General features: G+C 43.9%; 1 protein-coding gene across 1 annotated transcript in view; it reads right to left on the bottom strand.

The window, feature by feature from the left end:
- The window catches only part of LOC115478339 (diacylglycerol kinase delta-like), a 107,148-nt gene extending 81,764 nt beyond the window's left edge, over positions 1–25,384 (bottom strand). The window contains exon 1 of the mRNA XM_030215643.1: positions 25,214–25,384. Within this exon, the coding sequence (XP_030071503.1) occupies positions 25,214–25,384 (171 nt within the window). The remainder of the gene's footprint in view (positions 1–25,213) is intronic.
- Positions 25,385–26,558: the final 1,174 nt, after the last annotated feature.

Below are 26,558 nucleotides of genomic sequence, written 5' to 3'. Positions count from 1 at the left end.
GAGAGACTGGAAGTCCTGCGTGTCATGTAAGAAACACTAGTAAAACAACTGAACTACAATGGGAAATAAAGAGTTCAAGGCTCCAGCTACTTTTCTTATTTTTCCTTCCACAAATCCTCACTGAATTCATTCATTCATTCTCTCTCTCTCTCTCTCCTGCAACTTAAGGATCCTCTGAGCTTGTCCTGTGCTGCAGGTTCAACTGCAGCAGTCTAGATATTTGGAAACAGTAAATTTTATATGTATAAAATAGGCATTACTTCCAAAACTGGAACACACAGGAGAGACTGCCATATTTATTTATTTATTGAGATTTTGCTCACACCTTTTTTCAGTAGTAGCTCCAGGAGAGCTACATTGTATGTGCAATTCTGGACACCGCACTTACAGAAAGATATAAACAGCATGGAGTTGGTCCAGAGGGCAGTTACAAAATTAGTCAGCGGTCATAAAACATATAGGGACAGGCTCATGAACCTCAACATGTATACGCTGGAAGAGAGGGGATATAATAGAGGTGTTTAAATACCTTGGTGGCATTAATGTACATGAGGTGAGCCTTTTACAAATGAAGCAAACCTCTGGAATGAGAGGGAATAAGATGAAGTTAAGAGGAAATAGGCTTAGGATGAATCTGAGGAAATACTTTCACAGAACGGGTGGTGGATGCGTGGAATAGCCTCCTGGTGGAGGTTGTGGAAATGAAGACTGTGTCAGAGTTTAAGAAGGCATGGGACAGACACGTAGGATCTCTTAGGAAAAGGAGGAGTTAGTGGTTACTGAGGATGAGCCATACAGTCCTTATCTGCCGTCATGTTTCTAGGTACACTGAGAAATCTGGAGGTCCTTTGACCTTGACATTAATTGTGGTATTGGGAGATGGACAGGAAACCTCAGCAAAGGGATCTGATATACCGCCTTTCTGTGGTTACAAACAAAGCGGTTTACATATTATATACAGGTACTTATTTTGTACCCAGAGCAATGGAGGGTTAAGTGATTTGTCCAGAGTCACAAGGAGCTGAACTGGGAATCAAACCCAGTTCCCCTGGTTCTCAGGCTACTACACCAACCATTAGGCTTCTCCATTCCAACAGAAGGTTCTGCTTTCTCCTAGAAATGTCCTCCCCCATCTCCTTTTCCTCTTTACCATTTGCTCCACCTCCCTTACAAGGCTCAACTTCACTAATCTACATGATGTCTAGGAGGAGTAGGATAGTGGTTAGAGCACCAGACTGACAATCTAGGAAACCCATCCTGTGTTCCTGGGCAAGTCACTTAACTCCACTGCCTCAGTACAAACTGAGGGGTCTTTTATTAACCCACATTAGGAAATTGGCTTAACACAGAACTCTCCATGCGCTAAGCCCATTTCTAACAAGGCAATATTTAAGACATTTTTTCAATACTTCTTTTTTCAGATCATTAGTGTTACCTGAAAAATGTTAATGGGGGGCACTTACCGCCTCCTATTTAAGAAGCACTAAATGCTCCCACATTATCTGTACATTATCCAGCTAGCACACACTAATGCGTGCGTGCTAGCTGAATAAGTCTTCCACGCCCATTCTCCGCCCCTCATGAAACTATTACAAAATAATAATAATGTGCAATTACTGTGTACTGACAAGCAAATTACCACAAAATGCCTTAACGCTTTTTGCAGTAAAAATTCCCCCCCCCCCACCCCACATTAAGTGGTTTAGTAAAAAGGGCCCCTTAGACTTTGAGACTTCTGGGGGCAGGGAAATACCTAGCGTACCTGAATTTAACTCACCTTGAACTACTACAGAATGAGGTGTGAGCTAAATCTAAATAAATAAACTTCTGAAAGAAAAAAACCACCCTTCCCCTCTGTCTGTTCATGCTCAGGTCAAAGAATGTCTGTTGAATGCTCTGCATGCTTTCATCTGTGAACAGGTTAGACCAGTGGCTCCCAAACCTGGTCCTGGAGGCACCCCAGCAAGTCAGGTTTTCAGGATATCCATGATGAATACCCATGACAGAGATTTGCTTGTACTGCCTTCACTGCAGGCAAATTTCTCTCATGAATATTCATTGTCAAATTTACTACAAATTTGTAATAAATTTGGAAACATTCAGTCATCATAATCAGTTTAGACAGTCAATTTATTTGATGACAATAGAAGACTGTGTATAGCTCAGAGGTTTTATTGTATGAGTATTCATTGTGGATATCCTGAAAACCTGACTGACCTGGGGTACCTCCAGGACCAGGTTTGGGAACCACTCGGTTGGAGAGCACAGGCAGCAGGAAACAGCCTGGGAAAGGAGATGCTGTGGCTCCTTCCTGGGCTGTGCAGGTAGCAAACGCACTTTCCAGAGTTTTCAGTTCTGGCAAAAATGAAAGTTTGTAAGCGCATTTGCTGCCTGCAAAAGCCCACAAAGGAGATGCGGCACTAGGATTAGTGCAGCTGCATCTCCTATGCCAGGCTGTTTCCTGCTGCCTGCACTCTCCTCTCCTAGAAGGGAGAAGGAACAGGAAATGCTGGACCACAAGAGTAGAGGGGAAGTGAGAGAATGGTAGAAGACAGGCTGAAATTGGAGAAAGGATAAATGGACAACAGTACACCCTGGAAGAGAGAAGACAAGAAAGCAGAAAAGAAAATATCGGACCACCATGCTTGGAAAAATAAAATGACCTGACAGCAAAAGTAGAAAAAAGGGCTTTATTTTGAATTTAAGTGGATTACACTGACCCACCACTTGTACAAGCAGCATTAATTGATAGATCTTTGACATTGGAGCAGCTAGTGAACTCTGTAGTCAAACAAATGTTCTTCACTCTTTGGAAACTTAAGCGTATCCAGCCTTATTTCCCTAGAGAGGTATTTCGCTACCTAGTTCAGTCCCTAGTTATAAGTCGTCTCGATTACTGCAACAGTACCTATGGGGGATGCACATCCACACTACTAAAGAAATTGCAAACTGCTCAGAACACAGCAGCTCGACTCATCTTCGGCAAATCAAGATTTGAAAGTTCAAGCCCATTACGTGAGAGGTTGCATTGGCTTCCTGTGAAGGACCGTATCGTTTTCAAGATCTGCGCATTGGTGCACAAAATCATCTATGGAGACGCTCCTGCTTACATGGACACTCTCATTAACTTGCCGCCCAGGAACTCCCGCAAATCAGCTCACATGTATCTCAATCTCCACTATCCAGCTCTCAGTGGCCTTAAATATTAGACAGTCTATGCTTCCTCTTTTTCTTATCTTAGCACTCAATCCTGGAACGGACTGCCCCAAGTGGTCAAATTCACCCCAGATCACCCGACCTTTAAGAAGCGGCTCAAGACCTTCCTTTTCGGTAGAGCATATGCCGTGGGCCCTCCTGGTGTTACATCCCTCTGAGCCACGGCAGCCACATCGACAAATTGTCACCTTCCCCTCTTTCCCTTCTCTGACGCTAATTCCTGTATTTTTGCATTAATGTTGCTTAATAGACTATTGTACGCCACATTGAGCCTGTCCATGGGTGGGAATAATGTGGGATATAAATGCCATAAATAAATAAATAAATTATTGCACGGGTCCAGATTATGCACAATGACAACATGCCTCCTGATGATACCAGGTCTGTACACAGTACAACGCAGTACTGTAGTCCTTGATGCTTAGGGTGGGTTTTTTTGTTGTTGTTTTAAATCATCAGCCTCCCCCACCTGTCCCCAGAATTGTCTTACAAAAGTCCACAAAAAAGCACGCAAACAAGGTTTTTCGGTGGGCCTCCCGCCTGTCTCAGGCATTGTCCTACAAAAGTCACCAAAGAAGCACTCACACAACTCCAGAGGCAGGTGGGAGGCCACAAAAAAACCTCGTTGCACACATACTTTTTTGGTGGTTTTTGTAAGACAACTCCGGAGGCAGATTTGCTTATATGTGCACCAAAAGTACGCAGTTGCTAAGTCTTTGCCTCCCATGTATTGCAGGGGGAATAACTGAGATACAGACAGACTGGGAGAGAGCAGGGAGAATGAGTGAGGGAGAGAGAGAGCAGGGGGAATGAGTGAGAGAGATAGAGAGAGAGAGACAGCAGGGAGAATGAGTTTGTGAGAGAGAGAGACTGGAAGAATGCAGGTGGGATGAATGAGGGAGACAGACTGGGACAGAGCAGGGAAAATGAGTGAGGAAGAGACAGACAGACTGGAAGAGAGCAGGGGGAATGAGTTAGTTAGTGAGAGACAGACTAGGAGAGAGCAGGGGGAATGAGTGAGAGACAGACTGGAAGAGAGCAAGGGGAATGAATGAGGGGGAGAGATATACTGGGAGAGAGAGAGCAGGGGGGAATAAGCGAGGGAGAGAGAGAGACATACTAGAAGACAGCGGGGGAAATGAATGAGGGAGACAGACAGAGACATATTGGGAGAGAGCAGGGGGAAATGAACGAGAGAAAGAGACATACTGGAAGAGAGCAGGGGGGAAATGAGTGTGAGAGAGAGAGACATACTGGAAGAGAGCAGGGGGGAATGAGTGAGGGAGAGAGAGACATACTGGAAGAGAGCAGGGGGGGAATAAGTGAATGAGAGAGAGAGATCTGCTTTCCGCAACCTAGTGCAATCCCTCGTACTCAGTCACCTGGATTACTGCAACTCACTATACGCAGGCTGCAAAGAACAAATACTGAGGAAACTTCAAACAGCCCAGAATACAGCAGCCAGACTCATCTTCGGAAAACCAAAATACGAAAGTGCAAAACCCTTACGGGAGAAACTACACTGGCTCCCACTCAAGGAACGTATCACTTTTAAAGTGTGCACCTTAGTCCACAAAATCATTCACGGTGAAGCCCCTGCATACATGTTTGATTTAATAGACCTGCCACCCAGAAACGCTAAAAGATCGTCCCAAACCTTCCTCAATCTCCATTTCCCTAAGTGCAAAGGCATAAAATACAAAGTACTGCACGGATCAACCTTCGCTTACATAAGCACGCAATTCTGGAATACACTACCACGCAACCTGAAAACGATCTACGAACTAACTGACTTCCGCAAACTACTGAAGACTTATCTCTTCGAGAAAATTTACTGCAAAGATCAAAACACATGAAGTCCATACACACTAATAGATATGCATCAATACACTCTCTTCTGAATTCTCTTCCCCCGTATTTTCACCACACCTAAAACTCTACCCATAGATAAAATTGTTAGACCTTTATGTTCCCTTGCTATTGTTTTATCGCCCTATCAATTCCCCACTGTTATATTCCATTGTTCTATTCCCAAATGATATCCTGACTCTACTTTGTCTTCCCATAACTCTTCACAATGTAACCCATAATCGTACTGCAACAAATTGTATTTCCATCATTCACAATGTATTGCAAGCCACACTGAGCCCGCAAATAAATAAATAAATAAAATAAATAGAGAGAGAGAGACATACTGGGAGACAGCGGGGGAAATGAGCGAGGGAGAAAGACAGAGACATACTGGGAGTCGCAGGGGGGAAATGAGAAAGAGATACTAGAAGAGAGCAGGGGGAAATGAGTGAGAGAGACAGAGACTGGAAGAGAGCAGGGGGGAAATGAGAGTAGGAGAGACAGACACTGGAAGAGAGGAGGGGAAAGAGACAGACAGACTGGGAGAGAGTAAGGGGAATGAGAGAGACAGACAGACTGGGAGAGAGCAGGGGAATGAGAGAGACAGACAGACTGGGAGAAAGCAGGGGGAAGAGAGAAAGAGACATACTGGAAGAGAGCAGGGGGGAAATGAGTGTGAGAGAGAGAGATATACTGGAAGAGAGCAGGGGGGAATGAGTGAGGGAGAGAGAGACATACTGGAAGAGAGCAGGGGGGAATAAGTGAGTGAGAGAGAGAGAGACATACTGGGAGACAGCGGGGGAAATGAGCGAGGGAGAGAGACAGAGACATACTGGGAGTCGCAGGGGGGATATGAGAAAGAGATACTAGAAGAGAGCAGGGGGGAAATGAGAGTAGGAGAGACAGACACTGGAAGAGGAGGGGAAAGAGACAGACAGACTGGGAGAGAGCAGGGGGAATGAGTGAGAGAAAGAGAGACAGACTGGGAGAGAGCAGGGGGAATGAGAGAGACTGGGAGAGAGCAGGGGACAATGACAGAGACTGGGAGAGAGCAGGGGGAAGAGAGAAAGACTGGGAGAGAGCAGGGGGGAATGACAGAGAGACTGGGAGAGAGCAGGGGGGAATGACAGACTAGGAGAGCAGGGGGAAGAGAGAGAGAGGCTGGTAGAGAGCAGGGGGGAATGAGTGAGAGACAGACTGGGAGAGTACAGGGGGGGGGGAATGAGTGAGAGACAGACAGACTGGGAGAGAACGAGGGGGGAATGAATGACAGAGAGACAGACTGGGAGAGAGCAGGTAGAGTGAGTGAAAGAGAGAGACAGACTGGGAGAGAGCAGGTAGAGTGAGTGAAAGAGAGAGACAGACTGGGAGAGAGCAGGGAGAGTGAGTGAAAGAGAGAGACAGACTGGAAGACAGGAGGAATGAGTGAAAGAGAAACAAACTGGGATACAGCAGGGGAAATGAATGAGAAACAAACTGGGATACAGCAGGGGAAATGAATGAGAGACAGACCAGGAAAAAGCATGGGGAAATGAATGGGAAGCAGACAGACTGGGTGAGAGCAGTATTTTCTAGATTTTCAGAAAGCTTTTGACTAAGTCCCTCAGGAGAGACTCCCGAGGAAATTAAAAAGCAATGGGATAGGAGGCATTCCAGCTTATAATCGAACGAGAAAAACGCCCAAGTTCCGACCTAAATCGGGAGATGGACGTTTATCTCACAAAAATGAATAACACGGTATAATCGAAAGCCAAACTTGGACGTTTTCAACTGCACTCCATCGCGGAAGTGTACAAAGTTGACGGGGGCATGTCGGAGGCGTGGTGAAGGCGGGACTGGGGCATGGTTATCACCCGTACAGAGATGGGCGCCTTTCGTCGATAATGGAAAAAAAGTATGCGTTTGTAGCTAGAATTTAGGGCACTTTTCCTGGACCCTGTTTTTTCACGAATAAGGCCCCAAAAAGTGCCCTAAATGACCAGATTACCACCAGAGGGAATCGGGGATGACCTCCCCTGACTCCCCCAGTGGTCACTAACCCCCTCCCACCACAAAAAATGTTTCACAACTTTTTATTTTCACCCTCAAATGTCATACCCACCTCCCTGGCAGCAGTATGCAGGTCCCTGGAGCAGTTGTTAGGGGGTGCAGTGGACTTCAGGCAGGTGGACCCAGGCCCATCCCCCCCCTACCTGTTACAATTGTGCTGCTTAATGCTTAGTCGTCCAACCCCCCCAAACCCACTGTACCCACATGTAGGTGCCCCCCTTCACCCCTTAGGGCTATAGTAATGGTGTAGACTTGTGGGCAATAGGCTTTGAGGGGGATTTGAGGGACTCAACACACAAGGGAAGGGTGCTATGCACCTGGGAGCTCTTTTACCTTTTTTTTTGTTTTTGTAAAAGTGCCCCCTAGGGTGCCCGGTTGGTGTCCTGGCATGTGAGGGGGACCAGTGCACTACGAATCCTGGCCCCTCCCACGAACAAATGCCTTGGATTTATTCGTTTTTGAGCCGGGCGCTTTCATTTTCCATTATCGCTGAAAAGCAAAAACACCCAGCTCACAAATTGTCGAATAAAACATGGACGTCTATTTTTTTTCAAAAATACGGTTCGGTCCGCCCCTTCACGGACCCGTTCTCGGAGATAAACGCCCATGGAGATAGACATTTTCGTTCGATTATGCCCCTCATTGTCTCATTGTGGATTAGGAACTGCTTAAAACAAAGTAGGGTTAAAATAAATGGTCACTTCTTTCAATGAAGGAAGGTAAATCGACATGATGATGAGTCAAGTGATCAAATTTTAGATGACAATATTACTTCAGACTTGTTAAATCATATGTGGCTATGAAATTGCAGGAGGACCTTGGGAGGCTGGAAGACGGTATCCAAATGGTAGATGAAATTAATTAGACAAATGTAAACGTGATGCACATTGCAAAGAATAACCCAAATGATGGCTACACGATGCTAGATTCCACAATGGTAATCATTATGGAGAATATATTGAAATCTTCTGCTCTGTGTGAAGCAGCAGCAGCCACAAAAACAAACAGAATGTTAGGAAAGGAACACAGACGAGTACAAAGATTATTACAATGGCTCTGTATTGCCCCATGGTGTGACCATATCATGAGTACTGTGTGTAATTCCAGTTGCTGCATCTGAAAAAAGATATAGTGGAATTAGAAAAGACATAAAGAAGGGCAACCAAAATGATTAAGGAGATGGAACTCCTCTCATATATGAAAAGGCTAAAGGGGTTAGGGCTCTTCATCTTGAAGAAGAGACAGTGAGGGACGATAAGAGAAAGAGCTACAAAAATCCTGGGTGAAGTACAATGGGTAAAAGCCAATTGTTTGTTTACTCTTTCAAAAACTACAAAGACTAGAGGCCACTCAAGTTTCATAGTAGCACATTTAAAGCACATTTTTTTCACTCAACATATATTAACCTCTGGAGCACATTGCCAGATGCTGTAAAAGCAGTTAATGTAGTTGTGTTTAAATAAAGGTTTGGACCACTGGCTCCTAAACCTGGTCCTGTAGGCACCCCAGCCAATCAAGTTTTCAGGATATCCACAATGAATATTCATGAGAGATTTGCATGCATTTCCTCCACTGCACCCCAGATCAGCCAATAAAAAATTTCTCGTGATCCATGATATCAATGAATGCCACTTAGACATCTTGGGAATAACTGAGACCTGGCTGGATGAAAGCGGAGGAGTACCACTGGCTGAACTATGCCCCATAGGATTCACTATTCTGCACCAACCAAGATGAGGGAAGCGGGGTGGAGGGGTAGCAGTCCTGATCCGTGAGACAAACTGTGCAGTCTCTATCCCCCACCTGTCTGCCTGCTAATCCATCTGAGAGACAACAATCCAATGTGGCTGCTCATGTCCTACAGAGTACCTCAAAACACCACTTCATCTGTGCAAGAACTGCTGAATCTGCTGACTGAGGTAACCCTGAGCTACCCTAGGTTACTGATCACGGGAGACTTTAACCTACACATCGAAACTCCAGACACCACTACTGCTGCCTTCCTTGATACGATGGCAGCTCTAGGATTCATTCAGGTGACGAGATCTCCAACTCACGAAAAGGGCCATATGCTAGACTTGGTGTTCTGCAAAGGGGTTGACATCTTGGAACACAAAGCTGGTGGTGTAGAGATAACATCCCTATCGTGGACTGATCATTTCCTAATCAAATTTTCTATTAAGAACTACATAAAACAGATGGGCCCAATCAAAGTTGGCAGGAAATCTGAGACATGAGAATTATGACTGCTGAAAATTTTCTAGAGGCCTTGTCCTATTCCTATGTGGATGAAAAGATTATGATAGTGTCAGAACAGATTTATATTTGGAATGCACACTTAGTAGTGGCATTAGAAAAAATGGCCCCTGTAAAGAAGGAGCAATGTTCCTAAAAAAAAACGTTCCCCGTGGTTCTCCCCAGAACCGCGTATCCTTAAGTGTCAAGGACGTCAACCTGAAAGAAAATGGAGAAAATCTCATCTACATGAAGGCAGGCTCAACTGTAAGAAACACATGACAACTTACTACCAGGCCATAACAGCAGCCAAAAAACAATATTCTTCTCAAAACATAGAACAAGCTGCAAATTCAACCAAGCAGCTATTTAAAAACAGCCTACTACAAACCCCACAACAGAACCAGCCTCCCCAGTCACAACTAACCAGCAATAATTTTGCCACTTATTTTGCCAACAAAATAAGTTGAATATTCTAATGCATGCTTATTAGCAGTATCAATAATATTATGCTACAATTGTATTGTATCTCTGGTTTTTGAATTCCAGTGCTGTTAAATGTGTATATTTTTGATGCTGTTTCACGGTAGTTCTATTATTAAATTTCACTCTACTTTTTTCAAGTTTGCCTCATTTATTGTATTTATGGTTATTCTGTTATTGTTTTGCTGTTAACAAAATTATAAGTTTTATGTTAAACTGTACCTGCTGTACACCACCTTGAATGAAACTCTTCATAAAGGAGGTTAATAAATCCCAATAAATAAATAAAATAAATAAACCTCTCATGAAAACCTGACTGGCTAGGTGCCTCCAGGACCAGGTTTGGAAACCACTGGTTTAGACAAATTCCAGGAGTTGAAGTCCAAAAGGTAGATTTAGAGAAAGCCATTGCTTATCCCTTGGCCTAGTAGAACGGAATCTTGCTCCTTTTTGGGATACTGCCAGATACGTGTTGTTTGAATTGACCACTGTCTGAAACAGGATATTGTGCTAGACTAAGGTGCAAAGGAGGATTGAGAAATAGACTGTTGGGGGCTGGACCACAGTGATACATGAAGCCAAAAGGCAAACATATCTCAAAAAGGGGATGACTGTAAGCCAATGGTGGGAGGGGGGCTGTAGTAGTGGCACATTAAGGTCCATAGTCTACAAAGGTTATGCTCCTAAATCTTATGCTCCTAAATTGAGCATAATTTTGGAGCATAGATTATGCTCATAATTTAGGAGCATAACCTTCATAGACTAGGGCCCTAAGTGCTTGATTTTCAAAGCTCTTTTACATAGACACAGAATGGGAACACAGGCTTAGTAAATTGGGCCCTAAAGGGCTCTGGCAGACTTCAAGGGGTTACCTCTGTCCCATTACCAATAAAGTTTTGTGCAGACAATGGTGCGGAGGAACGAACAGCAAAAGAGTTTTCACCTGCTGGCTCATGAAATCAAAGAAAATTTGTCAAACCCTGCTTTTATTTATTCTAGAACAGTGCTTACCAACTTTCTGTGGCTACAACTCTATTACCGCAGCCACAGAAAAATGTGCAGCCCCTGAAATCAAGGGCCAATTAGGTCTCTATGGAAGGCCCGCCTAGCTCATAACCCCAAATTTAAAAAATACAGCTTAAGAAGCTCTGTACTAGAATGTCCATTCCAGGTACTTGAATGTCTAACATATTCCTCACTCACTGTCTTCCTGAGATGGACATCCATCTAGAAATGAAACACATTGTAGGCTGCATTCTAAGCAACCTTGCACCAATCTAATGTATCTTCATCACCACTGAGCAATTTTCACAGCTTCAGCAATCCAAGACATGGACATTAAGTTCTTCAGTGACTCAAGCAAATGTATGAGCTGCAGCAAACGCCAAGCCTTGGCAAGGTCTCATTTACTCTGGAAAACAACGGGACAGGCAATACACAAACTCCAAGATGGTGGTGAAAAAGAAGCAGATCAGAGTCTGAACTTAAAAGATCCTTTTATTCTGGAATAAACACAAACCCAACACTGGAAGTGTTTTGCCCACACAAGAGCTGCATCGGGGACAGACAGTACCAAGTTGTGTTCTGGGAGCACTTCACCACCTTAGTATAAAAAAATTAAAATGTTAAAAAAAAAACAACACACAATCCAGAAGATGGCAGCCTCTCAATGCTTTTCTTGCTGGTATTAGCAGGGCTTGTTTGTGTTGTATTCCAGAATAAAAGGATCTTTTAGCTCATTTACCCTGGGACAGAAGGCAGCCAGAATGCTAAGGTATCAAGTTGTACTAACAATGAGCGCTATCCAGGGCTGCTGCCAGCATGCTAATGGTGAGACAGGCCCAGTGCTCTTGCCTGCATGCTTATGCCAATCTTAATCCCACACTGCTGTTAGTGTGCTTGCATTGAAAAAAGCCCAGTACTGCTGCCATTATGTTTACGGCACAATTAGCCCAGTCTCAGAGCCACACATTCCAGTGTTTTAGGAAGCCCCGATGTGCTGTTCTCTCTTGTATAATCTGTGATACTTATAGAGACAATTTTTCTTGTTATTACACAGAACATAAGAGCATAAGCATTGCCATACTGGGACAGAACGAAGGTCCATCAAGCCCAGCATCTTGTTTCCAACAGTGGCCAATCTAGGTTACAAGTACCTGGCAAGATCCCAAAACAACAAATACATTTTATGCTGCTTATCCTAGAAATAAGCAGGGGATTTTCCCCAAGTCTATCTTAACAATGACTTATGCACTTTTCTTTTAGGACCCACTGACTTAGAGAAAGAGAGAGAAAAACAGAACAAGGGAAAAAGACATGCATACACACATAAGAAATATTATTAAGGGCATAATCGAAAGAGAAGGGCACCAATCTTTCGACACCAAATCGGGAGATAGGCGTCCTTTTCTCAGGGTTGTGTCCAAATCGGCATAATCGAAAGCCGATTTTGGGTGTCCTCAACTGCTTCCCGTCACGGGGATGACCAAAGTTCAGGGGGCGTGTAGGCACCATAGCAAAGGCGGGACTGGGGCATGATTAAAAGATGGGCGTCCTCGGCCTATAATGGAAAAAAGAAGGGTGTTCCTGATGAGCATTTGGACGACTTTACTTGGTCCATTTTTTTTCACGCCCCAGCCTCAAAAAGATGCCCAAACTGACCAGATGACCACCGGAGGGAATCGGGGATGACCTCCCCTTACTCCCCCAGTGGTGACCAACTCCCTCCCACCCTTAAAAAAAAAAAATCTTTTGCCAGCCTCAAATGTCATACCCAGCTCCATCACAGCAGTATGCAGGTCGATGGAGCAGTTTTAGTGGGTCAGCAGTGCACTTCAGCCAGGCGGATCCAGGCCCATCTCCTCCCTACCTGTTACACTTGTGCTGGTAAATGTGAGCCCTTCAAAACCCACCCGAAACCCACTGTACCCACATGTAGGTGCCCCCCTTCACCCCTTAGGGCTATGGTAGTGGTCTACAGTTGTGGGGAGTGGGTTTTGGGGGGAGGGGGTTGGGGGGCTCAGCACCCAAGGTAAAGGAGCTATGCACCTGGGAGCAATTTCTGAAGTCCACTACAGTGCCCCCTAGGGTGCCCGGTTGGTGTCCTGGCATGTGAGAGGGACCAGTGCACTACGAATGCTGACTCCTCCCACAACCAAATGGCTTGGATTTGGTTGTTTTTGAGATGGGCGTCCTCGGTTTCCATTAAAGCCGAAAACCGGGGACAACCATCTCTAAGGTCAACCATCTCTAAGGTCAACCTAAATGTGGAGATTTGGACGTCCCCGACCGTATTATCGAAACGAAAGATGGACGCCCATCTTGTTTCGATAATACAGGTTTCCCTGCCCCTTCACGGTGCCATCCTTACAGATGGGCGCCCTTAGAGATGGTCGTCCCCGTTCGATTATTCCCCTCCGTCTTCATACTTGGGACCTTAGCATTATTATTTACAAGTGTGCAATGGAAAAGGTTTTGTTCATCCAATGTAGCGCAATTCTGGACCATGCTGTTACTAGGACATACGATTTCATTATGGCAAAATTCTGTACCAAAATCAAAGATTATAACTCAAGGACTTGGCACCATCGGAACAAGGCCTAGACCCAGCATTATAAGTGGTCATTAGGGAACACTACTCTCTCAGGGGCAGATGCATAAAGCTTACCATGCTTGCAATGTTTGCTTTAGACTGATTGTAGCCAGTCTAAAGCAAATGTTATTTAACTTCTAATGCACAAAGGGGTTCTGCATTCCTTTTACCGTTCCTGTAGCAGCTACTGATCTCTATGCAAAGGTATTACAATAAGCTCATCATTATTAAAATGAGAATTCCATGTGATGCACTGAAAGGAGTACCTACCTTTCATGTGCTAGGTTTGGAGCTGTCCTTAAAGGAAAAAGAGGAGGGAGATAGAGGGAACTTATCTGATTAATATAGCAACTTGTCTGAAGAAAGTATTTTTTAAATAAATTGGGATAAGTTATTTAGCTGAACTCAGGTTGTTCTAGTGTCCCTTCATCCCTTATAGACCGATCGCAGCCAGGTAGAAAATTTGTTTCCTTCAATTCCTCCGTGCTGCCGCTCGTTCTGGCCCTGTGTGAGAAACCGGCTTCCTGTCTCTATAAATGAGCACATAAGACTTTTCTGGGGCAATAAGTCTTTTTCACTTTATAGCAATTCCACACTGGCTCACCAGCAGAGCATGCAGCAGCGATTCCTGGGCATGCGCAGAACATGGACTCTTACAATCCCCCACTGTTGTGCGCATATGCTAGGCACTCTCTTTCACAGAATTTCCGTGTATCAACATTTGCATGCGATTTTCTTTGTGCACTGGCCACTGTTTGCAAATCGGCATGTTCATCTGCGGCTGTTGTACTTAACGGCAATCTTTGTAACTCAGCCCCTGAATGTCATAATTGTGCCCCCTTCAGCATACTCAAGCCAGCTGATGCAAGCCGCCACCTAGTCAATAGCAGGGACCCTTTCGCACATATTCTTACACTGTTCAAACCTTAGTGGATTCTGGTCTGGCATGTGGAGCTGAATATCGGACATTTTTCGCCTCAGTGAAACATCATATAAAATGATGGTGTGGAACCACGATACAAATACAAGTTATTATTCTTGGAAATTGCAGATAGCGTGTAATGTTCATTGTTGTATACTGTTCTATTCTTGTACAAGGATTATGTTAAAGGCAGTACAAAAGGGGGGGAAGGGGGAAATTGGGAAGGAAACTGTAACAATAAAACTTGATGACAAAAAAAAAAATGATGGTGTGGAAGGCACTAGCATTGCAAACAGCCCTTCCCAAAAATGAATCACAAATCTTTTTATGGTTAATTTTACTATAGATTAAATGATATTCTCTGACTGGAAAGATAACATGATTCTTAACTGGCTTACGCACTGACATTTGGTATGTTTGATGGTGGCAGCAGAAAAAAGGAAATTACTCATAAATATCGTGTTCTCTGGTCATCAGATAAACACACGGCATGATTTGAATACTGTAACTAAGCAATGTCATTATTACATAGTGTATTAATGTTTCAATATTGGTTGTGTTCTTTTATAAAATTATATAAAGATATCTGAACTAAAAATAAAAAAGGGCCATCCCCAGAATGTAAGCTTTCGCAAATCTACTCCCTCATTGCTTCCTCCGTTCACCTTGACATTCTTGGTGTAACAAACTGCTTGGACTGGTCCTGGATGTGGACCTGGACCTGGTGGGGGCTATAGCAGAGAATCAAGGAGCACTCACAGGCTCTGCCACCTGCATAGATCCTCCTTACAATGAGACATTGACAAAGAAAAACATTTCAGAAAAGCATGCTGAAATATCTCATCTTTCAAAGCACTAGTTAATTTTAATTTAACAATACTTATATCCCATCCTTTTAAGAAATGATAGCACAGAGTGAATAACAAAAACACAAAAAAATAAAAGTCAAAGAATAATATAAGCAAACATCACAATCCAACAAAAAAGACAATAAAAATAAACAAGTAGTCAGAAAGCCTAAAAGAAACTGATATCATTAAACAGCAAAAACACCCAACATAAAAAAGCAAATACTCAGCACCCCTTCATCGCTCAGTGAAAGTGTGTTTTATTGGCTGGACATTTGCATGCTGGGTTTTTACAATTAATATCTATCAGGATTATGTGGAGTAAGGGGTTTAAATTAGATCAATTATGAGTAGTATTGAAATTATGTATGCTTGGTCTGTGAATTTGCATATAGCTTTATTTATTATATGAAAGCCCTTTGAATATTTATGATTACTTACCTCCCTGTTTACTAAGCTGCGCGGCAATGCCGACACAGCCCATTCAAAGTGAACGGGCTGTGTCAGCATTAGTGTGTGGCTTAGTAAACAGGGGTATTAGTGTTTTGTTTAATTTTTTTGATATTTGGTTTTATGATTATTTATGTAAAGATTTATAACTAAAAACAAATATCATGGTGGAGTGAAGCCTCTGTACTCAATAAATCAACCCAGGCTTTGATATGCTATACATCTGAATACTATGCTCCTGTTTGGTGCCAAAGCCTTCATGCCTGACATCAATGCACAGAGGAACACTGCCATGTGAATATTGTGGTTCTCTAAAATCTATATTGTTTCCATGATTGCTGCTATTCTGAGAATAACAAAATGCTCATGGCTGTATGACGACACTGCAAAACCACCAATATGTAGGCTCAAGCTAAGAAAACTTCTCTGGTTACATTTAAGCTTTCATTAAACAGTCTGGATGCTGATGCAAAGTCTGGTCTGCAGAAGTTATCATCAGCTGCCTGTAACACAAATACTGGACCTCAAGAACCACTTGTGTGCAAGACATGGAAGAAGTGTCTCCTTTTGAGCAAATGGCTTAAGAGATTCCCTAAATTGCATACTGCGGAGTGGAGGAGTGGCCTAGTGGTTAGAGCACCGGTCTTGCAATCCAGAGGTGGCCGGTTCAAATCCCACTGCTGCTCCTTGTGATCTTGGGCAAGTCCTTAACCCTCCATTGCTTCAGGTACAAACTTAGATTGTGAGCCCTCCGGGGAAAGGGAAATATTCAGTGTACCTGAATGTAACTCACCTTGACCTACTACTGAAAAGGTGTGAGCAAAATCTAAATAAATAAATATTGTAGAGAAGTGCAATCAGTGAGCCACTGTGCAAACTCCTGCCCTGATCTTGCATCTCATGGAGGAACTGATACAAGTCACTTAGGGGCCCTTTTACAGGGCGTCTGTAAGCCCAGCCCGGGCTTACCGCTCGCTCTTCTGAGACTGCTGCCGGTAGTCCCGCCCTAAGTGCACGCCATTTCCAGGAGAAAAAGAAAACCCCTGAAAATGGCTTGCATGGCGGTAACCCGGCGGTAATCGAGCACTGGGCGCAATGGGTAGCGGTAAGGGCTTCCCATCGCATGGCCATGCAGTAAGAGTTTTCTTACCGCCTGGCCATGTGTGCTGGGGGCTTTTTAAAAGGGCCCTGATGTATGGGAAAAACAATCCCCGCCACCAGCGCAGGGCCCTTTTTCCTGCATCTTGTAAAACGGCCCCTTAGCTGGCCCAGATGTGATCTACTGGCTGTCAAATCCCAACATTCAACTTTACTTTGTACTTTTTCTGCCATTGCTTGTTGTAGTCACATGAAAAATAATGAAGAGGATCTGCAATGTGAATTTTAGGGTCACTATATTATATGAGGTGAAAATATACGGTGCAGATAGTTCTCAATGGAATTTAGTGGGATACCTAAGGGTAGCAATTCAGTGTGGTTTTAGTGGAAAAGAGTGATTCTGCCCACTTAAATCACATTGAGCTGGCCAGCCACCGATATTCACTGGCACTTAACCAGGCAGCGCCACGGAATATTGGCTCTGTCTGCCTTGACGTTGTCTTGGAAGCACCAGGCTGTCCAGGAGTGGTGACAGGGAGGTCCCAGAATATAAGAACATAAGAATAGCCATACTGGGTCAGACCAATGGTCCATCTAGTTCAGTATCCTGCTTCCAGCAGTGACCAATTCAGGTCACAAGTACCTGACAGAAATTCAATTAGCAGCACCATTCCATGCTACCAATCCCAGGGCCAGCAGTGGCTTCCTCTATGTCCATCTCAATAACAGTCTATGGACTTTTCCACCAGGAACTTGTCCAACCTTTTTTTTAAACAAGTTTCAGAGCTTAACTATTCTTTGCGTGAAAATACATTTCCTCCTATATGTTTTAAAAGTATTCCCATGCAATTTCATTGAGCGTCCTCTGGTCTTTGTACTTTTTGAATGTATGAAAAATCGATTTACCTCCACCTGCTCCACAGGATTTTGTAGACCTCAATCGTATCCCCCCTCAGCCGTCTCTTTTCCAAGCAGAAGATACCTAACTTTGCCTGGTTAGTTATGCAGGTACAGCACTGAATATCAGCCACATAACTTCTGGGTGCCGCCACAGACCCAAATATTCAATGTCAGTGCCCAGACATGGTCCAGCATTAACATTAACAATAAATTTATACTCCATCATATACTTTGCGGTTCAATGCGGATTACATGATTCAAGAAGCAGGACATTACCTGGAAATATAATCCTTAAAATTAAATTAAAAAGAAATGAAACAAATCAGTCTAGTGATCACTATAATTCAGGACCAATCTTTAAAATAGGTAAGTTTTAATCTGCTTATGGAACTGATTATAACTTGTCACCAATAATCAACAAAGTTTGAATTTCTTTCTCTAAGCTAGATGCCAGATATGAGAAGAGATTATCTAATAACCTAGTTCTCTTAGGGACCTTTTTACAAAGGTGTGTAAGGGCCTGTGTGCCAAATCGGCATTACCACCTGGCTACCGTGTGCCTCGGGCTGTAATTCTGAATTTGGCGCATGCTGAAAACACACGGTAGAAAATAGTTTCTACTGCGTGGCGCTTACTATGCCTACAGTCCGGGTAGCGCGTGAGACCTTACCGCTAAGTCAATGGATGGCAGTAAGGTCTCAGGCTGAAAATGGACACAAACTGGTTTTTATTTTGCCGCATATCCATTTTCCAGCCCATTAAAAAAGGCCCTTTTTCCAGGATGCGGTAAAAACTGGCCAGGCGTGCACCCAAAAGACGTGCTCGCACTGCCACAGGCCACTTTTTGCCATGGCTTAATAAAAGGGTCCCTTAATATTTTTTAAAGATGGAAATATGAAAAGAGAGCAAGTTCTCTAGACTATGTGATCCAGAAGGTACTATGGAGCTAAGCCATAAAGTATCTTGTATATAAAGCAGAAAAATGCATATTGAACCCTCGCTTGAACTGGGAACCAGTGCAACTGTTTGTAATACAAATAAACAATGTCACATTTTTTCAGTGAGAAAACCAAATCGTAATGCTACATTTTGAATGCTATGATGTCTCTTCAGTAGTTTGTTAGAAACTCCCATGTAAATGATATTACAATAGTCTAGCGAATTTAAGACCAGCGACTGTACTATTAGACAAAACTGGTCCCGGTGAAAATATTTCTGAATTCTTTACAAATCACGCATTATGAAGAATAATTTCTGAGTAAGCCCTTTTTAGCGTTTTTAGAATTAGCGTTTTTAACGCGCCTACAATTAGCACACGCGTTAACTATGTAGGCGCCTATAGGAATATTATAAGCACGTAACAGTTAACATGCATTAAAGACGTTAATGCGCCTATAACGCTGCTTAGTAAACAGGGCCCTAAGTTTCAAATCTGATGATCCAAGGTAACTTATTATCTAACCAAATTCCTAATACTTGAATATGGGAAGAAAATTGAAATGATATCTATTTATCGCAATACTTTTCTCATCTGAATCTGGAGAACGACTAACTAATAAAAATTTGGTCTGCTCTGAATTTAATTTCAATGTATGCTTTTTCATCCATAATTCTAAAGTATTAACAATAACATTAAATATCCAGCTCTAATTTAGATAGTGGCAGCCAGCACTTTAAAAAATGCTGATCACCACAAACTGAATATTGACCCCATAAGAGGTTACCTGGTTAAGATGCCCTTACTGAAAGCTGTTCCTTTCAATGTAGGGCAAAGCACACATGGGCTTTCACAACACACATACTTTCAGCCAGGGCCGCCAAGAGACTGATCCGGCCCGGGCCACCGCTGCCAGACAGAATCATCATCGCCGCCCCCCCCCCCCCCCATCCCTCCCTACCGCAGTACCTTGGCTGGCCCCGCCAACTGCAGGCAGCCTGGCCCTGTGGCTGCTTTCCTTAGGTCACAAATGCTCAGTCTCAAAAATGAGCATGCGCAGCCTGAGGGCCCAGCAGCTTCTAGGCAGGCAATGCAAGGGGAGGGCCAGTGCTGGAGTTCTCACTACTGCTCCTGTCGGGATTTTATTTTTCATTTTAGTTACATTTGTACCCCGTGCTTTCCCACTCATGGCAGGCTCACTGCGGCAGGTAATGGAGGGTTAAGTGACTTGCCCAGAGTCACAAGGAGCTGCCTGTGCCGGGAATTGAACTCAGTTCCCCAGGACCAAAGTCCACCACCCTAACCACTAGGCCACTCCTCCACGTGATCACCCAGGTCCCATCAGGAGCAGGAGAGAGAGAGAGAGACCCCTGCGCCAGGCCCTCCCTGTAGGCCCGTGGAATTTTGCCTCCCCGCCCCCTCTCTCGGCGGCTATCCTTTCAGCCACATATTACACCCATTCCCAGGGCTCTATTTAGATCAAAGAAGTAAACACGTGTACAGTTGGAATTTCACATGTACATGCAGTTTGTCATCTCCATTCTGCTGCCTGCAAAAATATCAAGTATAAAGTACAGAAGCACTTTTGTACTCACATATTTTGAGAGCTATTTTCACAGAAAAACTATACAGGCTATTCAAAATGTATTTACATATTTGATAAAGTTGATAATAAACATACTTTAATCAAAATTCTACAAAGCGTAGAACAATACATCAACATAGCAATCAAAATGTAGTACAATTTTTTTAAATTTAAAATACAACCCCATAGCCTCACCTCACCTTATTCAGCCTGTCTCTAAAAACTGCATATTTGATAAACATTGGATCTTTGCAATAAAATATGTAATATCCACTATAGATTTCCACTCATATCAGTCTTACAATGGAAATAATCCTGCATTTACTAATTTACAGACATTCAGGGTAGAGAATTCCATAACTTTGTAAGCAAAAGGTCTCTGTCGAGTACTTTTTAAAGAAACATAAGGTAGTAAGGACTGAAGTGCCTTTTGAGGGACGTAAGGGACAAGATTGCCATCATGATTTATTTGCTAAGATATTAAGAGAATTGTATGACATTGTGTGATTTAAAGGCTCATTTTCAAAACAGAAAAATATCCAAAAAGCGGCACAAAGCAGACTTTGGATGTTTTATTTGCCAAAAGGTCCAAATCACTATTTCCAAAACCCATTTAAAGATGTTTTTCTATGCAGTTCATCTGCAGTGCGTTCAAATGACAAAGGGGCGTGTTGGAGGCGGGATTTGGGCGTTCCTAACACTTGGATTTTTGTTAATGGAACAAAGCAAAAATGTCCAGAGCTAAAGCTTAGACGTTTTGAATTAGACCTGGTTTAATAGCACCCAAGTCACAACGAGATGTCCCAAATGACCACTGGAGGGATTACGGCATGACTCACCCTTACTCCCCCAGTGGTCACTGACCCCCTCCCACTCCCCAAAGATATAAAAGAAACAGTATATGCCAGGTTCTATGACAGCTTCAGATGTTATGGCCAGTCCTATTAGAGCAGCAAGCAGGTTCCTGGAGTGGCCTAGTGGTCGATGCAGTGGACTGTAGAGAAGGGGACCCAGACTCATATCCCACTCTAACTAGTACACTTGTAGTAGAAAGTGTGAGCTCTCCAAAACCTACTGTACCTATATATAGGTGACACCTGCAGACACAAGGGCTATTGTAGTGGTGTATAATTGGATACAGTCAGCTTTGGGTGGGTTTTAGAGGGCTCCCCATAAAATATAAGGGGGTAATTGTGAAATGCATACCTGGGATCTTTCATGTGAAGTCCTCTGCAGTGCCCCCCCCCCCCCCCCCACACACACACCCACACCCAGGGTGCCCCACTGCTCTGCTGGGATGTCTTTGTGACTAGTCTACTAAGAATGCTGGTTCCTCCTACACCCCAATGGCTTGATTTTGTGCGTTTTACATGGGCATTTTTTTCCCCAAAAACGGTCCAAAAAGATAGACACACTGAGTACGACGTGTAGCAAATGACCATTTTCGAAAAAAAAAAAAAAAAAAAAGACATTTTTCAGATTCGAAAACAGCTATGTTCGCTACTGGATTTTTGGACGTTTTCAGCAAAACATCCAAAGTCAGATTTAGACGTCATATCAAAATGCCCCTCCATGTGTGGGGAAACTAAGCAACAGCGCATATAAATTGTGAAATGAGAGTAAGAGTCTAACACACAAGCACAATATAAAGAATATGATACAGGAATAAGAGTAGATGACAACAGATAAGGACCAACAGATCTGTCCAGCTCACTCATAATTCCCAGCTGTAGAAGTTTGACTGCTCATGGAATATCTGCTCTTATCCACATCAATTTTTGTGTTCTTACTCTCTCTTTCTCTAGATGAGCATATCCAACACCCAATCCAACCCGTCAACCATGTCTTGCCATCAAAATTTCTAATAATCTAAATCATAACCACAAGTAGTGACACTTTTACCCATGGCTCTACTGGAAGGTACCTTGCCCCCACCAAGTTGATTTCTGAGCAGTTAAGAAGCCAGATTGGAACCAGCAAGCTATATAGCCTGTGTCACTCAGTCAGGCTTCCTTTATCCAAATTACCTCTCCCCTTGACTCCGCTCCCAAGGGAGCAAAGGGTGGGTTGTTTGCAATACTGAAACTTCCCAACCTGATATGATGGATATAAGTGTACTGGGAGTCAACAATTCTGTCATAAGAAACAAGATAATTCAGCCCTGGTTTTATCCCACTGCATACATTTTAATTTTATCCAGACATTTATAAACTGCTTAGCCAAACCAGTTCTCCAGGCAGCAATACAGTACAAACAAAAAACAATAAAATTAAAATCATACATAAAAGATTTCAAATACCTACTATAATAAATAGAATCATAAAATCCAAATGGACTTCAGGTTTTAAAAAAACCCAGTTTTGTCAAACATCTTATAGCTACATAATGAGCACTGGATGTTACCACTGGGGAGGAAAGTACCTAACTAGGGGGTATTCCAGGAAAAACTTATGCCATTATCCTCATTAATCTCAAGCTTTCCTGGCCAACCATAATGTGGGAGTTGAGAAATATCAGAACAATTGATCTTATAAAATAAAAAAGGATTGATAATCAGTGGCACTTATCCAGGCAGGAGAGACTTCTGTCCACATAGGTGCCACTCACTGGGGCCAGCCATGAATTTTCAGATGGATAATGCCTCTGAAAATTAGAATTGAATGTCCAGACACTATCCAGATACTGTCATGGTGGTCTTGGGGGTAGTGCTAAGGTGGCACTTGGAGTGACCCAATTAGAGGCGATATTCAGTCTGTCAATCTTTTAACTATCTGGATAAAGGACAGCAACTGGTAACTGGATTTTACCAGGATCCCAGAATGGCCCAATGTCTGACACTACATCTCCATGCACACAATGAGCTAAAACCAGGACTGAATCAGCATGTCCCTTAATAACATGGTTATTGTTAATAACCCTGTAATTGTGACATGAGAAGACATGATGAAGAAGAGGGTCTACATAACATACATAATGTGAGTCTGTTGATTTTCGGTTATAACAAAAAAAAACAAACCTACAATACTTCTGCTTGGTGAAGCTCTGATGTTAAATCCTAATTAGGTCATTTTAAAACCAGCCGCCATAATGCTCATGTCGCTTTCTTTTCCCTTTCAGCTTGGGTCCAAGTATTTTGTTTTGCATTGTGCAGTTTAAAGCTTGTCAATGCAACACTGTGGCCCCAGGTTGCAAGGGAAGTGGAAGCAGCCCAAGAAGCTACTGCTGCTGGTCTTAAACTACCAAACTGAGATCAGCAGTCAATGGGGAAGGAGAGAAATGCAGCAACAGACTGGCTTAAGTTCAAAATGGGAAGAGAAGATCTGTGTTAGGAATAAGATGAGTTTGGTCAGAGAGTCTCTGGAGAGAAAAGATCAATACTGAGGACATATTTTATTTTAGGCCTGTGTGTGAATAAAGGGATCAAGATTGTAAGAGGACTGCAGGGAACATAGTGTGGGAATATGGAGGGGGGTATCTGTGAGGGGGACGACTTCCCTATGAGGAAAGGGTAAAGCAGCTAAGGCTCTTCAGCTTGGAGAAGAGATGGCTGAGGGGAGATATGAAAGAGGTCTATAAAATAATGAGTGGCGTGGAACGGGTAGATGTGAATTGCTTGTTTACTCTTTTCAAAAATACTAGGACTAGGGGCACGCAATGAAACTAAGTAGTACATTTAAAACAAACTGGAGAAAATATAAATATTTCTTCAGTCAACGTGTAATTAAACTCTGAAATTCATTGCCAGAAGAATGTGCTAAAAGCAGTTAGCTTAGCAGGGTTTACATAAGTACAAAAGCACTGCCACACTGGGAAAAGACCAAAGGCCCATCAAGCCCAGTACTCTGTCTCTGACAGCGGCCAATCCAGGCCCCAAGAACCTGGCAAACCCCCAAAATTTAATAACGATCAATGGACTTGGATAATTTCGTAAAAGAAAAGTCCATAAGGCAATAAGGCATTATTAAGATGGACATGTGTAACACTGCTTATTTCTAGAATAAGCTGCATAAAATCTGTTTTACTATTCTGGGATCTTGGCAGGTACTTGTGACCTGGATTGGCCACTGTTGGAAACAGAGTACTGGGTTTGATGGACCTTTGGTCTGTCCCAATATGGCAATGCGTATGTTCTTATGTAAAAGAGAACGAGAATATGAGGATTGGAGAGGATATAGGGTATGTACATTCGTGAGTGGGGGGGGGGGGCTGGAAACTGGGTGGTGGTGGTGGTGGTGGCAGGCAGGCAAGGTGAAGGAGGTACCAGGAGATCAGAAAAGGTGGGAGTAGCTGTGTAACTTAGGGGATCAGGGAGCGTGGGAGCAGGATGTGGAGTGCACCCCTAGCTTCCCTACCACTGCAAGCTGCTTCAAGTCAGCTATGTGCACACATTGCACCACACCTAGTAACATAGTAGATGACAGCAGATAAAGACCTGTACGGTCCATCCAGTCTGGCAAACAAGATTCCCCCCCCCCCCCCCCAACAAACAGCCCTCTCTCTCTCTCTTCCTATATAAGGTCTTCACCATTTTTAAAACATTTGAATTAACACTGACAAATGCCTGTTTTCGGTAACCTCCAAAACACCTGCATGCAAAATAACATTTGCAATTTATAAACACCTCGGATCAGAAGCCCTATACTATTTACTACGATGTGTGAAGGTGTGAGACACGCATGTAAGCAAAATGAAAGAATATAATAGAAACTGCATGTGGGTGCAATCCCGTACTACGTGAACTTTCTTGCTTCTATCTTTAGTTGGAAGTTAATTGCATCTGCAAGTGTTTGTGTGCCATGTCAGGAAGAAGGTATAGAAGTGACATCTCTGATAGGACAGCGGTGTATGGAGCCCCCGGGACACAGGGCTGCAGTCCCTCCGGGCTTCCACTGAACAACCTCGGAGCTCCCCTCAGGGTCGGGGGGGTAGAGAAAGGGAGACATCGTGCCGGCACCCAGAAGCAGCTCACCCGAGTCTCCCGGGCACGAGTCGCCAGGAAACACCGAGGCTGGGACTGCGGCCACGGCCCAACCCGCCACGAACTCACCTTCTGGCGGATCTGGCCCGAGGTAGACACCTTGCGGATGAGTTTCTGCGGAGAGCCGGGCTCCTGCTCGGGTTCACTGTCCGAGGACTCGTCCGGCAGTGGCGCGGCAGCCGGGCTCGTAGGCTGCGCATCGGAGCAGGACAGCGAATGACCGGCTGCTGTCGCCGCCATGCTGCTCCGAGAGGGCAGCCCACAGCCGGCCAGCGGCACCCAGCGGCAGCCAGGGGAACTGCAGCCCGGTCAAAGAACGACCCCTACCGGCTACGCAGGAAATTAAAGCCGTTTGATTTGGACACTGAGATTACTTGCGGCAAAAGATCAAGTTAAAGTTTCAAGTTTATTGAATACTTAAAATACCACTCAGGCGAGAAACTATTAGAGCGGTTTAATAATTTCAAATAACATTAATGAAGGAAAACGAACTGCAATAATGAAAAGGATATAGTAGCGTAGCCAGACCTCAATTTTTGGGTGGGCCTGGGGGGTGGACTGGGTGGGCGTGATGACCCACATATTTCCTCTATGTCCATCCCCTTCCCGTAAAGAAAATTCTCCAGAGACAAGCAGGACGATATTCTCACATATGGGTGACGTCACGTCGCCCGGAGGACTTTCTAGCAAAGTCTTCATCAAAATGAAAAAATGTCCCTCGTCGTGCGGGCGGATGCAGTGCGCATGCACGCGTCCCTTTTCCCGCCCGCCGCGAGGACACACTCCTCAGTTTTTTTTTCTCCGCGTCAAAGAGGTGACACGGTGATTTTTCATCTTCGTGTTGCTGTGCCCGGAGGTGAAGAAAAACTCTACAAAAAGTATCCTTTTTAGTTATTCTTAGTATTATTTTTTCATTGTATTAAGTTTTCTTTCTTTTAGCCTGCGATTTTATTTAAATCGCTCGTTCGTTTTTTTCTTTTTTTCTTGTGTCCTTTTCTTTTAACGACACAATCGCGTCTTTTGATTTGGCAGGGGCTGTTTTTCCCGAAATGTCATCGAAGACACCCAGCGGCTTTAAGCCTTGTGCCCGCTGTCATCAGGCCATCTCCAGCACTGACCCACACTCGTGGTGTTTACAGTGCCTTGGGCCGGACCACCGCTCGGAGGGCTGCAAACTGTGTCTCGCTATGAAAAAGCGGACACTGCTCTCCCGGGATGCCCAAAGGGAGAAGATTTTTGGGCCCGGTGCCTCGGCTTCGGCACCGTCGACATCGGCGCCATCGGCGGCGTCTAAGTCGGCGCCGTCCAAATCGGCGCCGGTGAAGTCGGTGCCGTCGAGGACAATGCCTTCGAAGCCGGCATCGTCGAGGTCGATGTCGAAGGAAGCGTCGGCACCGGGAGACCGGGGACAGGC

Source organism: Microcaecilia unicolor, chromosome 10 (assembly GCF_901765095.1).
Source record: "Microcaecilia unicolor chromosome 10, aMicUni1.1, whole genome shotgun sequence".
NCBI lineage: Eukaryota > Metazoa > Chordata > Amphibia > Gymnophiona > Siphonopidae > Microcaecilia > Microcaecilia unicolor.
Note: the sequence above shows the minus strand (reverse complement) of the source record. Positions and strands in the feature narration are given on the sequence as shown.